The 22,031-nt window shown below is 38.6% G+C and overlaps 1 protein-coding gene across 9 annotated transcripts in view; it reads left to right on the plus strand.

Moving 5' to 3' along the window:
* FRYL (FRY like transcription coactivator) overlaps nucleotides 1–22,031 on the plus strand; it is a 385,878-nt gene that overhangs the window by 329,884 nt on the left and 33,963 nt on the right. For all 9 annotated transcript variants that reach the window (XM_067531263.1, XM_067531262.1, XM_067531264.1 and 6 more), the window contains 4 exons: nucleotides 105–179; nucleotides 7,167–7,343; nucleotides 10,412–10,615; nucleotides 13,768–13,938. In XM_067531263.1, the coding sequence (XP_067387364.1) occupies nucleotides 105–179; nucleotides 7,167–7,343; nucleotides 10,412–10,615; nucleotides 13,768–13,938 (627 nt within the window). The remainder of the gene's footprint in view (nucleotides 1–104; nucleotides 180–7,166; nucleotides 7,344–10,411; nucleotides 10,616–13,767; nucleotides 13,939–22,031) is intronic.

Consider the following 22,031-nt stretch of genomic DNA (forward strand, 5'->3'; position numbering starts at 1 on the left):
CTGAGATATCTGCTTTAAAGTTCCTGATGTTTTATGCTTTTAAGCTGCTTTGAAGATTTTGTATCTCTAATAAATGTTACACTGTGATTTCTTTTTTTCTTCAGAGAAGAACTAGAGAGAAGCTAATGAATGTGCTTTCATTGTGTGGTCCAGAATCTGGTCTCCCCAAGAATCCATCAGTAAGTATTTCTACATTCCAGTAATATTCAGGTCTGATAGTGTTAAATTAAAAAACATAAATTATTTTGTCATAATTCAGTTCCTAAATTCACAGAATTGGCTGATAGATTTCAGATTATAATTATTAGTGGGGAATCATCATCAAAGGTACTTCTAGTTGAGTCCAGCAGGGATCCATTCTTGGCCCAGTGCTATTCAGTATTTTTACCAATGACCTACAGGAAGATATAAAATCGTTAATGGTAAAGTTTGCAGATGACACAAAGATTGGTGGAGTGCTAAATAATGATAAGGACAGATAATCTCTCCAGAGCAATCTGGGTTGCTTGCCAAATGAAAGGTCATCCCATCTAGGAACAAAGAGTGTAGATCAAATGTACAGGATGGGGACTATACCCTGGAAAGCAATAACTCTGAGAGGGACTTAGTTGTCATAGTACATAACCAACTGAATACAAACTGCCAGTGAGATGGCTATGGCTTAGGATAACGTGAATGTATAAACAGTCAAATACTCAGCAGAAGTAGAGAGGTGATATTACTGCTGTATACAACATTAGTGAGACCATTCCTGGAATACAGTGTTCAGTTGTGGTGTGACACTTTATATGGATGTTGAAATATTGGATTCAGAATTTCAGGGTTCAGACAAGAGATACAAAAATTATTTGAGAGAGAACCTGCTATACATTGAGCCTTTTAGTTTCTCACTGAATATATCTTATCAAAAAGAAAGTTAAGAGGTGATTTGATCATAATGCAGAAGTACCTACATGGGGAAAGGATTTCTGGAAGGAGGGAACTTTTTAAATCTAGCAGAGAAAAGCATAACAAGATCCATTAATCAGAAGTTGAAGCCAGACAAATTTAAAATGGAAATAAGATGCAAATTTGAACAGCAAGGATAATTAACCATTGGAACAACTTACCAAGAGAAATTCTCCTTTGAGTGGTTGCAGAATGTATTGCACTCAGGTGTGTATGTGCCCACTGCCTCAGAGCCAGAGAACTTTGCTTAGCAATACCCCTCAGGGCGGTACTAGAGCCCTCTGGCCCTCATAGCCATTCCTATGGGTAAATAAGAGTGGTGGTGTTGTGACCTCTGTCAGTTCCATCTCACTGCCTATAGCTTGAGTTGTAGTGTTCATTATGTTGTCTAACCTAATGTTCTTTATCACAACGTTTTGTGTTTTTTCCCGCAAATAGTTAAGTTTTGTACTACCTTAGGATTTAGTTTCTAAGGGCTGGTTCACACTTACCGCGTGATTTGGCAGCAGTCGACGGGAGTTACGCAAACTACGCAGACTGACGTCGACTGCTCTGCTTCCCTTCTGTATGCTGTTCTCACTGCGCTAGTTGAGGGGGTGGACTTACTCAGTCGACTTCCTGATCGATTGAGCAGGTCTCACTGACCGCTCAATCGATCAAGAAAGATCAATCTGGCAGCGGCGATTTTGCCGCCCTCAATCTGAACATAGCCTTAGTGTAGTTAGTAGAGTGTTAGCTCAGTGTGATGCCTATTCTGAGTTTTAAACGTCCATTGTGTGGGATTGCAATCCATGCTGGTGACCTCTGCACTTGATGTTCATTTTGCCTTGGGGAAGGTACGCTAAGGGAAGTTGCTCCATCAGGAAGTTGTTTAAGAACAAAAATGCAGGTGGTGAGGGTCTTACGGAGGAGGCCAGGAAGCCTACTTTGGTGCTGGTGTAGTCAGCCTCATCATTACAAATGTGCATTGCCAACCAGCAAGCATTATTGACTAAATATGACTTTGCAAATTAGGACTCCATGTCCAAAATTATGAATGTTACCTCAATCTCTAGAGCAGAGTTTAAGGCATTTGTTTCAGAGAGCCATTTGATGGCCAAGATGTCTTTAAAGTCAGCACTGGATATGGCAGATGCTTCATCTAGATCTGTGGCTTCAGCTGTGACAATGAGAAGGGCCTTGTGGCTACAGAACTCGGGCATAGATCTTGAAGTTCAACAGGCCATAGGACTTATTGTTTGATGGTCAGTTTTTGTTTTCTGAGAAAAATGATGAGACTTTACATTCTTTTAAGGACTCCAGATCTACTTTATGGTCTTTGAGGGTTTACACCCAGGCCATAAAAATGTCATTTTGTGGGTCAGCAACAAACCCAGCAATATCCCTCTCAGAGATACTTTCACCAGTAGTCCTACCCTGCTAAGTAGCAAGTTTTCTGCAGAAAAGGGCATAAATCACAGAGGAGAAAATCTTTGAGAACAGCATACCAGGATACCTATATTTCAGCCCTGTCTCCTCAGTCTGGAGACAGGCTATCTCACTTCTACAGTTCCTGAGAAACAACAACTATGGACAGATGTGTCATAAGCAGTATGGGATTAGGTTATGCCATACAATTTCTGTCTATTCCCCCACTTCTACTTCCCTAACCTGTCCCTTTTCAAGAACCCCTCTAACGAGCTACTGCTCCTTTAACGGGTCCGGACTCTGTATGCTCTGGGAATTGTAGAAGGGGCTCCTCCTCTTTATCAGGGATTTCTACACTTGGTACTTCCCAATCCCCAAGTCCAAGGTAGAGGGTGAGATGTATCCTCAATCTCAGTCTAAGAAAGACACCTGTTATACTTATAAAATAAACAGCAGGATCTTATTCAGGTGATAAGGCAGTATGCCACGTTTATTATGAATACAGAAACAAGAAACATTTTAAAAGAAAACATTTGCCTAAAACATACTTTCATTTACACACAGACACACACAGAGTTCTGCAGGAGGGATATAATTACTAGTCCCTTGTTGCCCATGCTGAATCACTGGCCAGGTAATTTAGGCACGAGATTGGAGCCAGGCCCTTGTTGGTCACGACACGATGCTCCTTGGGGTATGCAGAATGAGCCCAAAGTTCAGGGGTTTTTTTTTTTTATATTTATTTATTTTTATTTGGGTTTATGGATTTTATGTTAGATAGTTTTTTTGTTTGATGTAATTATTAATTACGTTTGAAGTTGTAAGTGTGACAGCTTTTTTATTATTTTTTATTTTTGTTTTACACTTTTGTTTTTGGGTGTTACTTTTTTGTTTTCCGGGGTTATTAGATTTTCGGCCATTTGGGTTGTAAAAATTTTTAAAACAAAGACATCTTATTTCCTTTCTTTCCTGCCTTCGAGACTGAGAGCATTGCCTCAGAAATTATTTTTTGCTGTTTTATTTTAACATATAAACTGCATTTAATTTTTATTTATACTTACTAAAAATTATTACATTTTTATTTTATTAACAACATTTTTGTTTTTATTTATTTATTAATTTAATATACATTTTTATACTTATATTAATTTTACTAACACTATTTTACTAAAAAGGAATACAGATGTAGAAATTTTAAATTTTATTTGTTTTTTTATTGCTCCCCGATTTACATATTAACTACATTCCTGATACGCATTGGGCATTTCACTGCACTTGTAAATTATTACAATCAGATTTCAGGATGTTCCCAAACATTTCTTCATAGATGTTTACATGCAGTCAATTATTATAGTGGAGCCTGGGGTGTCATGAACGAACAATCAATGTGTCTGGAACATGCCTAGTTTTGTTCTTTTTTTTTTTTTTAGTATAAAAATTAACTTTTAAGCTTTACATAGTATTTATGGTTTAGACATTGCTTTAGTTTAGGCCTATGTTATAGTATCACAGTGCAGGGGCCTGCTGGAGTCTACATACCAAGTGTATGAGATACCTCATGATTACCTGGGCTATTACTCTTCCTGTCTTAAATCACAATGACTGGTTTGTTGTTCTCAATCTTCAGGATGCCTTTTTCCATATGGCGATTTGCCCCGGTCATAGGAAGTTCTTGAGATTCCATGTTGTCAGTCAACACTATCAATACACATTTCTTCCCTTTGGCCTGTCATCAGCCCACATGCCTTTACCAAAGGCATGATGGGGGTAGCAGCCCATGTCAGAAGGAGGGGAATTCATGTCTTCCCATACTTAGACAATTGGCTAGTGAGAGGCAGGTCTGGGGAACAAGTCCTTAGTTATGTCCAATTCACACTGAACCTCTTCGATCAACTTGGGGTGATTTTCAGCAAAACAAAGTTGACATTGACTTCAACTCAAAAAAATCAAGTTATTTGGCACCCTTCTAGATTCTGTGAATTTAAAGGTCTTTCTCGCACACAAGCAATTTCAGACAATTCAGTGCCTTTATTTGGATCTCTAGTCTCATTCTTTAACCGTAGTCTGTGTATGCGTGAAGTTACTAAGACATGTGGCTGTGTGCACTTTTGTGGGTCAGTATGCAAGATTGCGTCATCATCATCTTCAGGCATGATTGAAGTTGCTCTGTTGCCTAAACTGCAAATCATAGGACGGGCTTGTCCAAGTGCCTCAAGCGATTCTGGACTTTCTACAGTGGGGAAAGAACAGAACAATGTGTGCTAGGGTGTTTCCTTTGCTCGTCCTCCGCTGATTAGAACTATGGTTACTGATGCCTCCATAGTACGTTGAGGAGCACATCTAAGAATGTTAAAGGTTGAGGTTTGGAGCCCACTTCAATCAGATTTGTCAGGAAGCAAAGTTTTGACATCATACTCACAGTGGCACACTTTCTGGGTTCTCAAAACCAGTTGGCCAATCCTCTCAGCAAGACTTGCTCGGAAAACCATGAGTGGTCTCAAAAAAACAGGATGGTGAGGTCCATTTTCAGGGAATGGAGCATCCTGTTAGTTGACCTGTTTGCAACAAAAGACAACAAGAAGTGCCGTCAGTTTTGTTCGTGAGTGGACATCAGTCCAGGGTCTCTAACCAATGCCTTCCAATGAAGTGAACTCCAACTTGCTTGTTCACATAATATCTTGCAGCGGTACTGTCGATGAGTATGTGAACTGCTGCTCGCCTGATCTGGTCCTGGAAGGCACAGCATGCATTGTAAATGGCTCAAACTCCAGTAAGTTGATATGACCTGCTATGACCCCAAAATCTGAACTGGGGAACGGACCTGATGCCAACTTTATATATACTGTATCAGCTTGGCCAAGATAATGTTGATTCTCTGACCTTCTAAGTCAGTCTGTTCAACCTTCCAAATCTCTTCCTGACCTGACTTGCCTCAGCACCATGGCAAGGTTGTTCATCTGGCACTGAGCAATCTGCACTTCATAGTGTACATGGCTAGATGAGGAGGAAGGGCACTACTCAAAAGCAGTTCAGAGGATCCTGCTTAATAAAACCATCTACTAGGTCTACTTATTTGGCTAAGTGGAAGCTTTTTTTTGTTTGATCAATATCTAAGGGAATCCAACCCATGTCAGCTAGTCTTCAGGACATTTTGGATACCTGTTACATTTGAAGTTCTCGGGTCTCACTCTTAACTCATTGAGGGTTCACTTGGCAGCAGTCTCGGCATTCCATCCTCTGATCCCAGGAAAGTTGATTTTCTCAAACTCCATGATAGTGAGATTTCTGAAAGATATTGTCCACCTGTGAAGAAAATGGTCCCATTGTGGGATATTAATACAATGCTGGCTGCCCTGATGGGTCTTCCATTTGAGCTGATAGCACTTTGTCCATTGTGTCTCTTCTCCCAAAAGACAACCCTTCTTGTTGCTATAACATCTGCAAGAGGAGTCAGCAAATTACAAGTTGTAATGGCAGAACCTCCATGTGCTCAGTTCTTCAAAGACAAAGTGTCCTTAAGATCACATCCAGAGTTTTTGTGCAAGGTGGTTTCACAGTTTCACCTTAAGAACATTATTTACTTGCCTATATTCTTTTCTAAGCTGCATTCAAATGCAGATAATCTACATTTCCATACACTAAACATGAGGCAGTGGTTGGTGTTTTGTCTGTAAAGGATTAAACCATTTTGTTCATCACCTTGACTTTTTGTCTCCTAAGAGAATCTCATGAAAGATCTGTTGAGTCTCCATACAGACACTTTCCAAGTGGATAACTTCCTGTATCACCACAGCTTATGGAGTAGCTCCAACTATGTCCCCATGGACATTATGGGCTTATTTGACAAGAGCCCAAGAAATGTCAGTCACATGCTCAGTGCTGTTTCAGTATTGGACATTTGCAGGGCTACTATATGGTTTTCTGTGCATACTTTTACCAAACATTATGCTATTACTGCAGCATCTAGGTGAGATGCAAGCTTTGGGAGGGCAGTTGTGCAGTCACTGTTTACATAGATTCCAAACCCCACTGCCTACCAAAACTGCTTGTGAGTTGCCTGAGTGGAATATACATCTGCAACCACTCGAAGAAGGAAAGATTGTTACTGATTTGTATTGCAAATGTTGTTCTTTGAGATGTGGAAGCAGATTTGTATTCTACATTCTTCACTACGTTCCTCTGTGTCAGAATCTCCAGTCTTAGATTCTGGTGTGAAGGAGCTGAGAGGTGTCAAGGTGTCACCACCCTTATATAGCCACAAGAGGGGCTACAAGGCCCACAGTTTGCAAATGTCACGCCAGCAGGTACTGTTATGCAAAGTTTTCTGATTTCTGTGTGCTAGGCATGTGCACATGTGAGTGAAATATGTGTTTGCACCCAAATCTTGAAGAACAACAGTTGCAATACAGGTAAGCAACCATCTTTTATGAATTCTTCATTACTTAAATCAAAATAGGATATCTTTCTAAAAGATATGCTTTAGTTCCAGCAGAAGTTATTGGCTTAATACAGGAATTACTGATAGCCTGTGTTATGCAGGTCAGACTAGATCATCATAGTAGTCTCTTTTGGCCTTAAAAATCTATTAATCTCATGGATGTAGAAATTAAATCCTGGGGATTTCTTCTTCCCTTTTTGCACCTTTGCAATTCCCTTTTACTTATATGCATTGTTCAGAGAATTATATATTGTATAGTTTAAGAGTAAAGTCTTTTAATAATACTATATCTTTTATCTCATAGGCTTCCCTGTATGTTATCTCTTAACACTACTTAAACCATGCTTATTTCCATTATTATCTATTTATATAGGTTGTATTTTCTTCAAATGAAGACTTGGAAGTAGGGGACCAACAAACTAGTCTTATTTCAACAACAGAAGAAGTAATTCAAGAGGAGGAAGTGGCTGTGGAAGATAACAGCAGTGAACAACAGTTTGGAGTTTTTAAAGATTTTGACTTTTTAGATGTTGAGTTGGAAGATGCAGAGGTGAGACCCTGGGATTTCTACTGTATAGTTGTGTTATTTTAGAATGTTTTAAAAGCTGGATTATGTTGGTACAATATTAAGGGTCAGTCAGCAGTTCCATAACTTCACTGATTTTGATTTCTATCAAAACAAAACCTTAACTACAAATTTTGCAATGTCAAATGCAGTATCAATTGTCTTTACAAAGGTGGGTTTAAATGACTGCCCACTTAGTCTGAAAGAATATGTTTTATAGCTAGGGAAATAATAATTTTGATAGCATAAGATTTTGTTTATTAAGACTGTGAAGCAATGCCCACTGTGAAAGAATGCTGTCTGGTGCTATGGAAAATCTTGCTGAATAGAATAGCATATTAAGAATGCATTGCAATATTAGGTACTGACGTGTTTCTACATTTCCAGAATTCCAAGTAGTCAAATAGTATCCCATCTCAATATATACTATTATATCTCAATGAATTGTCAGACTATTCCACACGAGGTTTACATTGTAACAGCTTACCTTTGCCATTCAGATTTTATCTGGTTTGGTGTATTTGTTTTCTTTTTTCACATTTTTGTTACGTTAAAGTAATTAAATTAGGTAATAAAAAGTTTAAAAGTTAACAGTAACATTAATTATTATTATTGTTTATTTTTTTTATTGTGGTAAAGCCTCCGGACCCCAAGTGTCCCATTGTGTTAGGCATTGTACATACACATCATGATTTAAAGATCTTACTCTGACCCCCCCAAAAAAGGGGGAGGAGGTGAAAAAAAAAAGAAATCAATACTCTCTGTAATTCACTCTGTTGCATCTGGTTAATTATAGTATCTTCAAAATATTAAATTAGTAATAGGAGAACCTTGGAAGGTTTTTAGATTCAGATGAGCACCAAAAAACCTAGATACTGATCTGAACTTTGGGATACCCTCTCTTTCCATCCCTGGTTTCTCTATCCCTCTTTGAAGGCTCCTGATCTCCTCTTTCCTGACTTCTTCAATTTCTTCTTCCTTCCCCCAAGACCTCCAGTTCCTTGCATTTCTCCCTTCTGCTGATTCCCCCTGGCAAGTTACATGTCCAATACACGTATGCCCACACATACCAGCCAGGTCTCTGGTATTCTGTGGGGCTTCCCTTTTACCCTAATATCTGATCCCCTAAGTGAACCAAGAATAAGTGAGCAGTTCAGAAGAGACAGATTCAAAAGCATTAAGACCCAATAGAAAAGTTGCCACAACATCTAAACATGGAAGGGTTTGTGGGCAGCTTGCATTTTACTTTTCCAAGCTAAACTGAACTTTAAAATACAGTTCAATGTCAATTTTAATAGCAGATCAGTCTGAGGTACATCCAATTCCTCTTTTTGCTTAACTAGTTCACCCTCCCTATGTCAGATTGTGCATTGCCCGTTAGCAACATACAGTATGGGGAGAGAACCAACAAAAACAGAAAATTTTGAAGTTTAGGATATCATTTCTATATATGACATAATGGAAATTTAGTAATTTATATTAAAATATACTAAGTGTTTTTTTGCTAATACTTAAATGTTAGCAATATTAACAGTCTGAGGAAAAAATTATTAGTTTAAGGATGCTTTCAGTGCTTTAAGCACTAGCACTTCATTTAAGCTATGTACACACTCACAGTGGCAAATTTGTCACTGTTGGATTGATTTTTTCCAGTTTGATTGAGCGGCAGTGAAGACACGCTCAATCAATCCGTAAGTCGATCTAATAAAACCATCTCCCCAAAAAGCATAGCGCTGCATCGACAGGAACACATTTCCTGTCAGCCAGTGGAGACAGCGCACTAAAGGGAAGTGTGGACCTGTCCTCACTTTTGCATCCAAATACTCTGTCTGCTTCTCTGGAGCAAACAAAATCACTGGAAAAAACATTGGAAAATATGCTTGTTTGCATGTTAATAACATTTTGAATCTCCATGAGAGAGAACCATTTGCTGAAATAACTTTGGAAACAGTACTTTCAAGTTTGAAGAGAGAAGATCTGTGGGCTGGTTGAGAGAACCATTTTTAAGAACTCTTATTGGCTATATCATTGAGGGATTGATAAAGGCCCCAGAAGAAGCCAAGATCTTCTCTGTCCACTTAGAATGGAAAAATGGTGACTAAAATATAGATTTCACTCAAGGTGCAAAAACATGCACCATCCTTCATATCTCAATTGGAAAATGGGAAAAGGGAGGATCTATACATTGATGTTTAGGGTCCCTTTCATAAATATTGTTTGAAAAGTACTTAATAGCCATCAGAATGTCTAATTAAAAGTATGTCAAAGTTTTCCTCAATATGAGTATAATTTTGACATCATATGTTTTGTCAACTGAATGTGGGCAGTTAAAGTCAATTTAAGATTTCTTCTGTGTTGAAGTTCAAGGATTTCATTCACTGCTTGTTTAAACGGTTGCTTTACATGTTACACCAAAGAAAATGTACCATAGACATGTTGTTTTATGTGTTTTGTCTTGTAACCTTTTTCATAACCAATTTTATATAAAAAGAGAAGTTAAAATTTTAGCTTTTTTGACTAAAGCTTTTTCCAGAGCTTGAATCAGTCTTCTACAGTTGGCAAATCATACATAATAGAACCTTTTCCCCTGGTTATAGAATATCTTTAAGTGTTTGTCCTCGTTCTTTCTAATTATGTGTGTTTTCTTTTTTGCTAACCAGGAACTGCAGGTAAGTTGCAGCCTGGTGCAGTGGCTTGTTTAATCTGTTTTTGCCTGTGGCGTGTTTGTCTGTGCTTTGTAGTCAGATACATGTAATATTGGTGCAGATATGAGTATAGACAACATATTTAGCAAGATCCCAATACAAGATATCCAAGAGAGAAATTTACAAGAATCATACTTCATTTGATGCTAATTGCAGATCATTTGCCATATATCTTAATCCTTTTAAGTAAAAACATCACTTAACAATGTATTTAAAATTTCAATAAAATTGAAGGGCTGATTGAAACTCTGTTCACCGTGCATTCGGTATTTCTGTGTCTTCTGTGTTGTCTATTCATTTCATTGTAATACAGTTGAGATATCTAGCATAAACTTCCTTTTATTACAGGGTGAAAGTATGGACAACTTCAACTGGGGAGTCCGTAGGCGCTCACTTGACAGTATTGACAAAGGAGACACACCATCCCTTCAAGAATGTCAGTATTCTGGTAGCACACCAAGCTTGAATTTGACCAATCAGGAGGATACTGATGAGTCCTCAGAAGAGGAAGCAGCACTGACTGCAAGTCAGATATTATCCCGATCACAGATGGTAAGTCTTTCTTCTGTGAAAGGAATCAGTTTATAACCCAATTTAATTTAAACTGTAATTAAATGGCTCTAATCAACTGATCTTTTTCAGAGAATATTTTTCATGCCATTCTTATAAAAATTGACAGCTGCAAATTTAAATCTTCACCTGCATCTTTTAGAGGCAAATACTGCTGTCACCTTCCACCCTTAGTACCAGAAAGCCTTGGATGCAGCTGCACTAGTGTAGTTCAACTTTTGGGAGGGCATTTCTGAAACATGTGAAAGGAGTTCACAGTAATCTTAACTCAAAAGGGCTCCTCTATCATCAGTAGATACATTACTGTTGAGGTTTCAGTGCAGTGTTCTTTCTTCCAATAAAGTTCATTAAATGAGTAATACACATTTTAAAAACATTATAAAGGTTATGCTGGTTTAAATAGAAAGATGTATGTTTTTGTAGTATTTGGCAAAAGAAAGCTTGGATTCCTCATTTGCGAGTTGAAATAATTGAAGTGCAAAAATAAATAAATAAAAATTGCAGCAGGTCTTTTGGGAATTCTGTTAGTGTTCAACCTTTAAAATTGCTAATCTGTTCCATTTTCATTCATTATGTGCTATATAAAATAGACTAATGCAAAACTACTTCCTTTTTGTCTCATATGTATAAATTAGCACAGGGTTAAATTAAATTTTCTTCAGTGCAGCTATTTGCTGGTCTAAATATTCATACTAGAGAAATCAATGATATTCTAGATCGAAGTTCTCAAACTTTTTTTTGCTGGGACCCCCTTTGAAAATATTTCAGGCTGTGACAAACCCACTAGTGATTGTCCCTGCCCCTCATGCCATGCCACGCCACCCTTATTTCTCCACTGTCACTGGGGGCGGTACTGCCTTCAAAGCTGGGTACCAAGCCAACAGCTGCTACTTTCCAGCCACCCAGCTCTGAAGGGCTCTGGCTGTCAGCCATGCATGGGGCTGACAGCCAGAGCCCCAGCATGTGTGAGAACTGATTGTTTGCGACCCCTCCTATAATAACCTAGTGAGCCTCTGAGTGGTCACGACCCCCAGTTTGAAAACCCCTGTTCTAAATGTTTTTGTAATGTGGAAACATGGACATTGGTTGTCAGTAGTAATTTTTCCTGTTATTTTGTTCTTCTCTTGAAGTTAGGGGTTGATATACCACCTAAGATCATCTTTCCTTTTTAAATTTTGAAAATTGGTTATGAAGTAGACTATATCTTTGGTACTAGGATGACTTAGGGAATTAGTAATGGGCTATAAAGTCTTCTCCCTCTTGTTCTCTAGTGCAGATTCCAGGTTTTGTTGGACAGATGTCCACATCACAAAAACCACCATCATAATTGGCACTAAATTTACATCCTAGCAGAGAAACAAAGGATTTAGTGGGTGTGGAATCAAAACAACTTTTAATTTTTATTCATTCTTTTAATAAAATTTAAATAATTTTAATCTATGTAAACATACAAGTTTTACAGGATTTCTCATTATTACAAAAACTGTGTCTTCTCCACCTCTCCCCAAAGAAATAAAAACCACTAAAGGGATAATGTATGGCACAGAAATAATCACTTTAAAAAAAAAAAGAGGGGGATTGTGTTTAAAAAAAAAAAAAAAAAAAAAAGGCCAGAAACCAAACAACAATATTCATAGGTAGCAAAGAATTATCTAAATTATTCTGATTAACACCTTATTTTAATTAGCTTTTTTGGCCTAATTATGTCAATAGGAAGGCTCTGCCATCACTGTAGCTGAGGGAGAAGAAAAATATTTTTTAATCTTCAGAAAATTTCTGTTTCACCAGAAACAACACAAAAGTTTAGATAATGAAAAGAATTCAGGAGATATTGTCAGTATTTTTCTAATATGATTTTGGGATAGTTCTGCAGATATCAGAAAAAATTAAAACTTTTATTTTAAAACTGTATTACCCTTCATATAGGGTATGTCTATGCTGCAGTTAAACACCTGCAGCTGGCCTGTGTCAGCTGGCTCAGGTTGTGGGGCTGTAAAAATTGTGGTGTAGACATTCAGGCTTGTGCTGGAGCATGAGATTTGGGTCCTGAGGGGGACCCAGGCGCCAGCCTGAACTCAAATGTTTACACCACTATTTTACATCTCCACAACCCGAGCCTGAGTCAGCTGATGTGGGCCAGCCATGGGTGTTTATTGCAGTGCAGACATACCCATAGTAATCATAATATAGTCTAAGTCCTATGGTGTTGCCAGAGTTCCTGTGACTTTTCTATTTGATGTAGATGAAGTGATAAATCTAAGGGATATATTAGTGATATATGGAATATATTTAGATGATATAATGGGGAACAAATTTGGCCAAGGAATTCAGTACAAATTACACTTATCAAATAATTTGAGGCTTTAACAGTGATTCTGGCATATGTAATGTCCTTAGATTAGTACACTGGTGAAACCAAATCCAACCTTAAATTAATAAAATTTAGATTGTTTGGGTTGCTGCAAAAATTGCTCTTAGTATAACTATTAGAATTGTATCAGGAGTATGTGTCTGGTTAGTTGGACTGCCTCAAAAGTAGTAACGTGGGTTGAGAAGAGAGAGAGAACCTACTCTTTACATCACTTTAGTGTTGTAGTCACATTGGCTGTAAAAAAAATCTTCTATATTACTATCCTCTTCTTTTAAGAGACCTATTCAAAAAGAGGAAATAAAGATGCCCTTTTACAGTACAAAAATGGAAATTAGAAATTATAGTGATAAGGACTTAAAACAGAAACAAATCCCTGGTGATAGTCATAGTGAGGCATGGTTATGCAAAAGCTTCCACTATCACTGCCCATGCCAAAGAATTTCAATCTAGTATCTTTCACGAGCACAAAAGGTTCTTTATTAACAAAATAGAGAATGTTTCTGTGTACCAAAAATTATTTTAAACTCCCTTTTAAGGAAAGTTAAAATGTTGCAGACATGCACATAATGTTTTGAGTCATGATGTAGTGTAGTTTATTAATATATTTTTTTATTTGTGATTTGCGATAAACATTAATGCTTACTCTGTTGAAATAAACTATTTCCAGACAAACTTCAGTTAATTTCTTGTTGTTGTCTTTAACTTACATGGTTCCAGTCAACCACTGAAATATTTCACATTTGATTTTTGTTTTCTCTTTTAGTTAAACAATGATTCTGCCATAGATGAAACAATATCAGATCATGCAAGTTCATTATTGCAGTCTCAAGACTCCACTAGCAGTATGGGAACAGAAGAGGTGCTTCAAATCAGAGCTGAGACCCCAAGTTTGGAGGCTTCACCTCTAGATAACTCTAGCAACCAGCTGCCTGAGGTGGGGAGAAATGTGGGCTGGTGCATGACTGATTTGGGATCTTTCTAGTACTGTGTAGCAGCTTTTGCTTTCTTTTCAACAGAATTTTCATCTGTAATATTGATTATTTGATTTATCTTCAATATTTTTAACCTGTTGGGGTATTTAATTGAATGTAAAATGTCTCCTGGGAAAGAAAATCTCTTATGATGGACTCAGGAAATTTACCACAGGTTAAAAATATTCTTGAAGTGCTATTAATGAGCATTTTGTGGTGCAGAATAACAATAGGCTCGTGTGAGATGCTTTTCCTGGGTACAGTGAAAATCTTTCTGTAGTAATATTTTCTTTCAAAAATCTTTTGCTTTTTTGCTTTCTTTGGGTTTATGTGATTTGGTGCTATGTATTGGGATTAAAACCTCAGGCCAGCTGTGTTAGCAGTTGGTTCAATCAAATAATCCTTTAAAAAGGATCTCAGAATGCTAGTGGTATATTTTTTTGGAAAGGCCTGTGTGGAGTAAGCCAGATTTGAAGCTAATGACTGCCCAGAAATCTGTGAGTATCTTATTTTATTGGTTGATTTAAAGATGTTTTAAAAATCCTTTGAATAGTTTTGAAATAACAAAATTCATTTTAAAACAAAACTAGTTCACTTGCTACAGTTTCTACCATACTGAATATTTTTTAGATTAAAACTCCATATATGATGGTTCTATTTGAATGAAAAGTGAATTTGACTTGTTTTAGGTTACCTTTTGTAATTTCTAGGTCTAGTAAAGATTGCCGGGGTAATTGTCAATTCCATTATGTTTGGAAAAGCATTGGGTTATCCATTGCTTGTTTAAAAAACAAAACAAAATTCTGTCAGCTCTTATGGAAAACTGAACTCTCCTAATACTGTATTTGGTTAACTGGGAGTGAGGGGGCTATATATTCTTGGAGCAGTACTAATCTCTCCACCATACCAACCTAGATGTGGGATAGACGGGCACCATAGTGAAGAAGAATAAATCCTGGCTCAGTGGATCTTCATCTTCATGGAATCAGATTCACCAGAGCAGGGACCTTTACTTCCTTGCTTTCCATTTCTGGTTCAGTCTCAACAGCAGCTTATTTTTCTTTTTCTTTATCTAGCCCTTTCTATCCTTACTTGCATTCACTGTCTTCTCATTACCCCCAACACTTGGTTGAAAGACCTATATTGTAACCCTTGAAAACACCCACCAAAAGAAATACCATTTTATTCAAGTCTGAAGCTTTCTTATAAAAACCCTGAAGGATACACGGAGTATAAACTGAGTTGTAAGATAATTTCAGCAGTCTTGCACCAGTGGAAACCATAACATCACAGCTGCTTGGTTGGATGAGCTTTCCCTTCATTGGTACAGTGGTCAGTTAGGTGACTAGCTTGTTACAGCTAAAGATGTCTGTCTAATTCCCAGTCCAGCATATTAATTCCATTGTTTTTTAAATGGATCCATGTAGGTTTGTGCTTACCCACAGGAGACTCATTGAGGCTAGTAGAGTTCCTTGTGGGTACAGAGGTCCATCCATGATGAGCCAGTTGTAAGTCTGGAGCCTAAAACTTGATCATAACTTATTTAATTAGTATCATTTGTACTAGTTCTGATAGAAAATAAAATGGAAATACTGGAATTCATAAGAAAGAGCCTCTTTCAGCAGCCAATGATTTGGCACTAGTAAGATTCAGTTTAAAATACCACATCTGTGTTTCAAAGTCATATAAATTCATCTAAAGGAAATGTGTCAACTGCTTGATTGTTTGTATTGCCCTGTAAGAAACTTGGAATTCTTCTTTTAGTGTTGGTCTGTACCTGTATTCCAGTGTTGGTATTCATGCGCTGCATGCCTCTGAGATGGGAAGATTTTTACTAACCGTGTCTGTTGGTCCATGTCTGTGCCCTTCATCTCCTCATGCTCCGAACTGAGGGCATAAGGGACGGTGCAGACTGACCACTTCTACAGTTCCTTTCTACTACCACATAGTCTGAGATGGAACCTCCTCAGAGTTCATGGAGTTTACCTCTTCAGCTCTTTCTATAAATATTGTAAATATTTTGTTAGTTTTAAATAGTTAGCTAGTTCTTAGTTCTGGTAGTTAGAGTAGTTAGAACTCAGGAGAGGCACAGATGCATACCCTGCATGGGGTGACTATTGTACCCAAGATTCCAGGGTTTAAGAACTGTGCTTCCTGCCCCTGGGTCTTCCCAGTCAGTGACAACCATCCAAGATGCCTCTGTTGCATTGGAGAAGCTCTCTTTCCTTTGAGGTGCAGTATTTGCCAATCCTTCCCCAGCTGAACCTGCTAAGCACATGAATATCAGCTTTGAAAGTTTCTTATGGATTGTGTTGATGAACTGTATAGGTAGTTGCTTGATCGCACTTTGGTTTGCTATGAAATGTATTTAAGAGATCAAATAACTGATATCTGTCAGATTTATTTGCTAAAAGCCAATAATAATATACTACAGGAAAAAGGTTCAATATAGTACCAGTCTCTGGAAAGCCAGCTCATGCAGCACTGTTACATTCATCTTACACAGCAGGTGTACTCCCAAAGTTACACCACTAAAACTATCTTTTTATACTCAACACGTTTACAAAAAATAGAGTACTGTGCACATCATTTGAAACTAAATTTAATCAATCAACTTTCTACCTTGTTTTTCTGGTACCTTGATGTACTTATCACTTTATCCTGAACACATGTATTCCAGGTACCAAGAGACATGAAGGCACTTCCTATGTTTGTACCCGGGTAGAACACTCATACATCTTATCCTTTTGCTTTGAGACATTCCAGGTACTGGTCTGTGAGAATAACTCCCTACCTGTTGATAAAACAATCTGTCCTTGACCTGACAGTTTCCCTATTTACTTAAGCCAAAACTTACTGTAGCAAATGCATGGTGTTATGAGATACTTAGCATAAGAGAACAGGCTTATAATAAAGGTATAGGCCAATTTAGGCTATAAAGCTGCTATAATATTTGTACTTAATGCATACTAATATATATAAAGGGTAAATAATACATATTATTAATGATACATATATGTCATACAAGCATATATTGGTTAACAGATTGGTCCATGAGACTCTCATCTAACCCAGGCCAGGCAAATCCCTGTGTACAGTGGTCAGAGGCACCAAGGAGCATGTTTCCTAGCACAGGGACCTTGGACTCATAGGCTGAAAAGGATAGAGGCCGGGCTTCTTTTCCTGTCATGAATAAGAGAGTGAAAAGTGCACTCTTGAAAGAGAGAGCCTTTTCCAGATCCTTTTCCAAGAGGAAAACTTCCTCAACACTATGCAAGTTGAGTGATCCCCACTACAGGAAGTTCAGGTGTTCACAAGGGATATAGTACTGACACCCGAGTTCTGAAGAGTAAAAGTGCCTCTAGACCGGCACCTCCCACAGCAGTAGTGGGAGCTGTCCTCAGAAAAACACTGTTGATGGATAAACACTAGACATCCCCTGCACGAACGATATCATCACACTTCGGTAAACATATGTCAACAGTTAAACTTCTCACCAGACTGTCTCCACTGATCCAGACAGACAAGATGCCTCCTCAATCAGCAGATAAGTACACAGCCTCTGAGGACATTGTTGCTCATCCAGATCCAGAGCCCCCCATCTTGTTGGACCCAGTCCTTTTAAGAGATATCTTGACACATTTAGTCCAGGATTGGCATGAGAGAGATACAGAAGACACTTCACAAACTTTTAGAGCGTACAGAGCTATGGGGCCTAGCAAAGTAGTGCTTCCCATTAATGAAGCTATCCTAGAGCTTTCTATGGTTGTCTGGAATAAACCAGCAATGTGTGTTCCCACTCCAAAGAGGACAGAGAAAAAATACTATGTATCATCCAAGAAAGCAGAATATTTATTTATACACCCTGTCCTGAATTCATCGGTCATCCAGGCTACCATGGAGAGGAGCAAACAACATCAAACCTGATCCATTCCATCTGCCAAGTATGCTAAACGTTTAGACTTATTGGACAGTGGACACTTGGAGGCAATGTCTTCATTTGGTGTTGGGCCATACTTAGATTATCTTTAATCTCCACTCCCCCTCAGTGTTTAGCGATCCCTTTTCTTCTTTCCTTGTTTTCTTTTTATTTATGTGGCTAAAGAACCTTTTAGAATAGGTTTTATTTTCCTTTTGCAAGGTCCAACTCTGCCTGGCTTTTGGCAGTTCTAGCTTTTTTCCTACATTTTTTGACGTCAAAGAGGTAGCTTTCGTTGCTGATCCACCTCTTCTTCCATTCCATGTAGGCTCTCTCTTAATAAGCTGTTTGAGATGCTTGTTCATCCAATTTGGTCTGCAACCTTTCCCTATGATTTTTTTTACCCTTGCTTAGGATGCAAGCTTCAGTTAGTTTTTGCAACTTTTACTTTTATGCCTCACATTCAGATCATTGAGTTCTTCAGTCCAGTCTACTTCCTTGATTAATTCCTTTAATTTTTTTTTTAAGTTTGCCCTTTTGAAATCAAGGACTCTAACCTGTTTTTGTTTATCCTTCCAATTTAAACTGAATTAACTCATGATCACTTGAACCAAGGTTGTCCTCTACAACCAGTGCTTCTGTGAGATCCTTGCTACTTATCAATACTAAATCTAAAACAGCATCTCCTCTTGTTGGTTTGGTGACTGGTGAAGAAATTTGTTGGCTACTGTATCCAGGAATATATATTATTAGTAACACTTGCCATCTAATCTATAGCTGCAAAATTAGTCTCCCATAATCACACAATTCCTGAGAGTATTTATTTAATTAAATATATTAAAGAGGTCTCTCCCCAAAGTGATTTTGATCCAAAGAGATTCTGTTTTACCAGTCCATCACATCTAATTTCTTTACAGTCTACCTCATCATTAATATACAAAGGTACTCTATCACCTTTATTTTTATTTCAGTCTTTTCTGAACAGCACAGACAATTCAATACCTGTGTTCCAATCAACACTAGTATTCCACCACGTTTTTATTATCCCTATAATATCTAGTTCCATTTCCTGCACCAGTAGTTCAAGTTCCTCCATTTTGTTACCCAGGATCCTTGCATTGGTATACAGACATCTTAGTTGTTTCTGGTTGACTGCACCCAGATTCCTCATTTGATTAGGTATAGTCATTTTACTGCCAGTATCTCCTACCTGTCTATTACTGTCATTTGGTACTTTATTTCCTCTTGTTATCCATTCTTCTAACCTCTGTTGTTCCTTTCTTTATATTTGATTTTTTACTCCTTTTACTTGATTTTCCTCCCACTCAGATAATCTCCTCCAGGTGTGGAGATTACATGAGCATGTCCCAACCTATTTCCCTGAATTCCTAGTTTAAAGTTCTTTTAATCAGTTATGCCAACCTCCATCCCAGAAGTCTTATTTCTTTTTCTTACTCAGGAGGAGTCCATCCCATGAGAATAGTCCTCTGTCCATGAATACCTCCCAGTGGTCCAACATCCCAAAGCCTTCCTTATAGTGCCATTGCCTGAGCCATCTGTTGATCATCATAATCATGTCTTGCCTTCACTCTCCTCCTTGAGGGACAGGTAGAATCCCACTAAAGATCACCTGAGCCTCCATTCTTTTAAGCATCTTCCTGAGCTTGGTGTTGTCTTCCTTGATGCATCTCAGCAAGAATCTAGCAGTATCATTTTGCTACCACAACAAGGACCATCAGTGGATATTTTTCTATTCCCATAAACACATTACAACTGCAGAAGAAGCCTGCAAGCAATTTCTCCTATTCGTTTAGTCAGTGCGTATTCAGATGATGTCAAATAACATGACAATAGTTTTGTACATCAACAAACGAGAGAGTGAGCGCCACCTCCCTCTACATGGAGATGGTCAATCTGTGGAACTGGTGTATTTGACACCAAATTACCCTGTCAGCAGTACATCTCCCTTCGATACACAATGCTGTGGCAGATAGCCTCAGCAGATCTTTGTCATCAGACCACAAATGGGAATTGCACAATTCCATGCTACAGAAGATATTCCATCAACAGGGGTCTCTGAGTTGGGACCTGTTTGTGTCACAGCAGAACAGACATTGTACAATCTACTGCTCCAGAGCAGTCATAGATCAGGACTCCAGCAGTGATGTCTTACTAGTTACTAGGTCAGGATGACTAAGGTAATCCTTGCACCCATCCTCCTCTTACTTCAGGTTCTCAAGAAGATTGCACAAAATGGGTCAATTATCATTCTGCTTGCTCCCAGATGACCCAGACAATTCTTATATTCCAGACTTCTTCAGACGTCAGTATGCCCATACATCAGAATCCAGATCTTACCAGACCTGTTGACCCAAGACAGGGGCAGAAGCAGACATATCAGTCCAGCTCTCTCCACCTGACAGCCTAATATTTGGATGGGTGTCAGACTTGGAGATCATATTCACAGATAGTCCAGGCTGTTCTTAACAATAGTAGGAAAGAGTCCATGAGCTAAGTAGCTATGTGGAAAAGGTTCTCCTTCTGGTCACAGTGTCACCAGATAACTCCAGAGGAATCCGATATCTCTAATATATTGAGATTCCCTATCCTTAAAGATAACAAGTCTTTCCCTCAGCTCCCTAACTGTCCACTTAGTAGCTATCAGCACCTGTCATCCTCTGATTGATAACCACTCAATCTTCACCTGTCCTGTAACAGTACATTTTCTAAAGGATCTGGTCAGAACCTTTCCTCCTATGATCAAACTTATCCCAACATGGGACCTCAATTTGGTCCTCTCATTGGTAACAAGAGTTCCATTTAAACCCATAGCTTCATGCTCCTTAGTGTACTTGTCTATGATGGTGGCCTTTTTAGCAGCCATCACCTCAGCCAGAAGAGTAAGTGAACTAAGGGCCCTTGTGGTAGCTCCACGTATACAACCTTCCATAAAGATAAAATTTCTCTCAAATTACACTTAATTTTCCCCCAAGGGTGGTCTTGGATTTCCATCAATCAGTCATTCCACCTACCTTTTTCCCAAAGCTACATGCCATCAGTGAAGATAGTAGACTTAATTGGATATCTGTTTGGCCATGGCATTCTCCCTGCAAATAACCAAATCCGTTAGGAAGCTTCCTAGATTATTTATATCATTCACAGAATAGAGCGGGGAAGCAATCTCTTCCCAAAGACTTTCCACGTGGATTTTTGGGATGCATTGTCCTGTGTTGTGGGTTGTTGAAATGCTTTTCTATCACAGGGAGTAAGGGCTCACTCCACTGGAGCTCAGGTCACTTCTGTAGCCTCTCTGGATATGACTACACTGCAAGTAAAAACTCATGGATGGCCCATGCCAACTGATTTAGGCTTGGGCTAAGGGGCAGTTATATTGCATTGTAGACTCCTGGGCTCGGGCTGCATCCCAAGCTCTGGGACCCTCCAGCCTCCCAGGGTCCTAGAGCCCAGGCTCCAGCCCGAGCCTGGAAGTCTACATTGCAGTTTAAGCAGCCACGGTGAGCCTGAGTCAGCTGGCACAGGCCAGCTGTGGGTTTTTAATTGCAGTGTAGACATACCTTTTTTGTGACATTCTTGTCATCAAAATATGTAAAGCAGCGATGTATGGGGTTCGAGCGATACCCTTCATGAGACTTTATCCCCTAATGCAGGCTTCAGCAGCAGATGCATCTATCAGTTCAGAAGTATACCTGTCATCAATATGGCAAAGGTCCTTGCACCCTCCTCTTCAATAACTATTGCTTGTCAATCACCCACTGTGGAATATACATAGAGATCAGAACTCAAAGACAGAGAAGTTACTTACTTTGTATGGTAACTGCTGTTCTTCAAGATGTATGATCCCTGTTGTATTCTACTATTCATCTTACTTTCCTTCTGCTTCAGATCTTTCTCTTACAATTTGCAGTAGAGAAGGAACTGAAGAAGTGGTCAGTCCACATCACCCCTTGTACTCTGTTTGGAGTGTGAGGAGAGTAAGGGCACATGTGTAGACCAACAGACACTGCTACCAAAAATCTTGCCGTCTCAGGCGCATGAAGCACATGTGTACCCACAATGGAATACACACAGGGACCAAGCATTTCAAAGTACTCCAGTTCCTGCACAAGGTAAGTAACT

The sequence above is a fragment of the Emydura macquarii genome, unplaced genomic scaffold (assembly GCF_026122565.2).
Source record: "Emydura macquarii macquarii isolate MOO-44397 ecotype Brisbane River unplaced genomic scaffold, CSIRO-AGI_Emac_v2 contig_3128, whole genome shotgun sequence".
Classification (NCBI taxonomy): domain Eukaryota; kingdom Metazoa; phylum Chordata; order Testudines; family Chelidae; genus Emydura; species Emydura macquarii.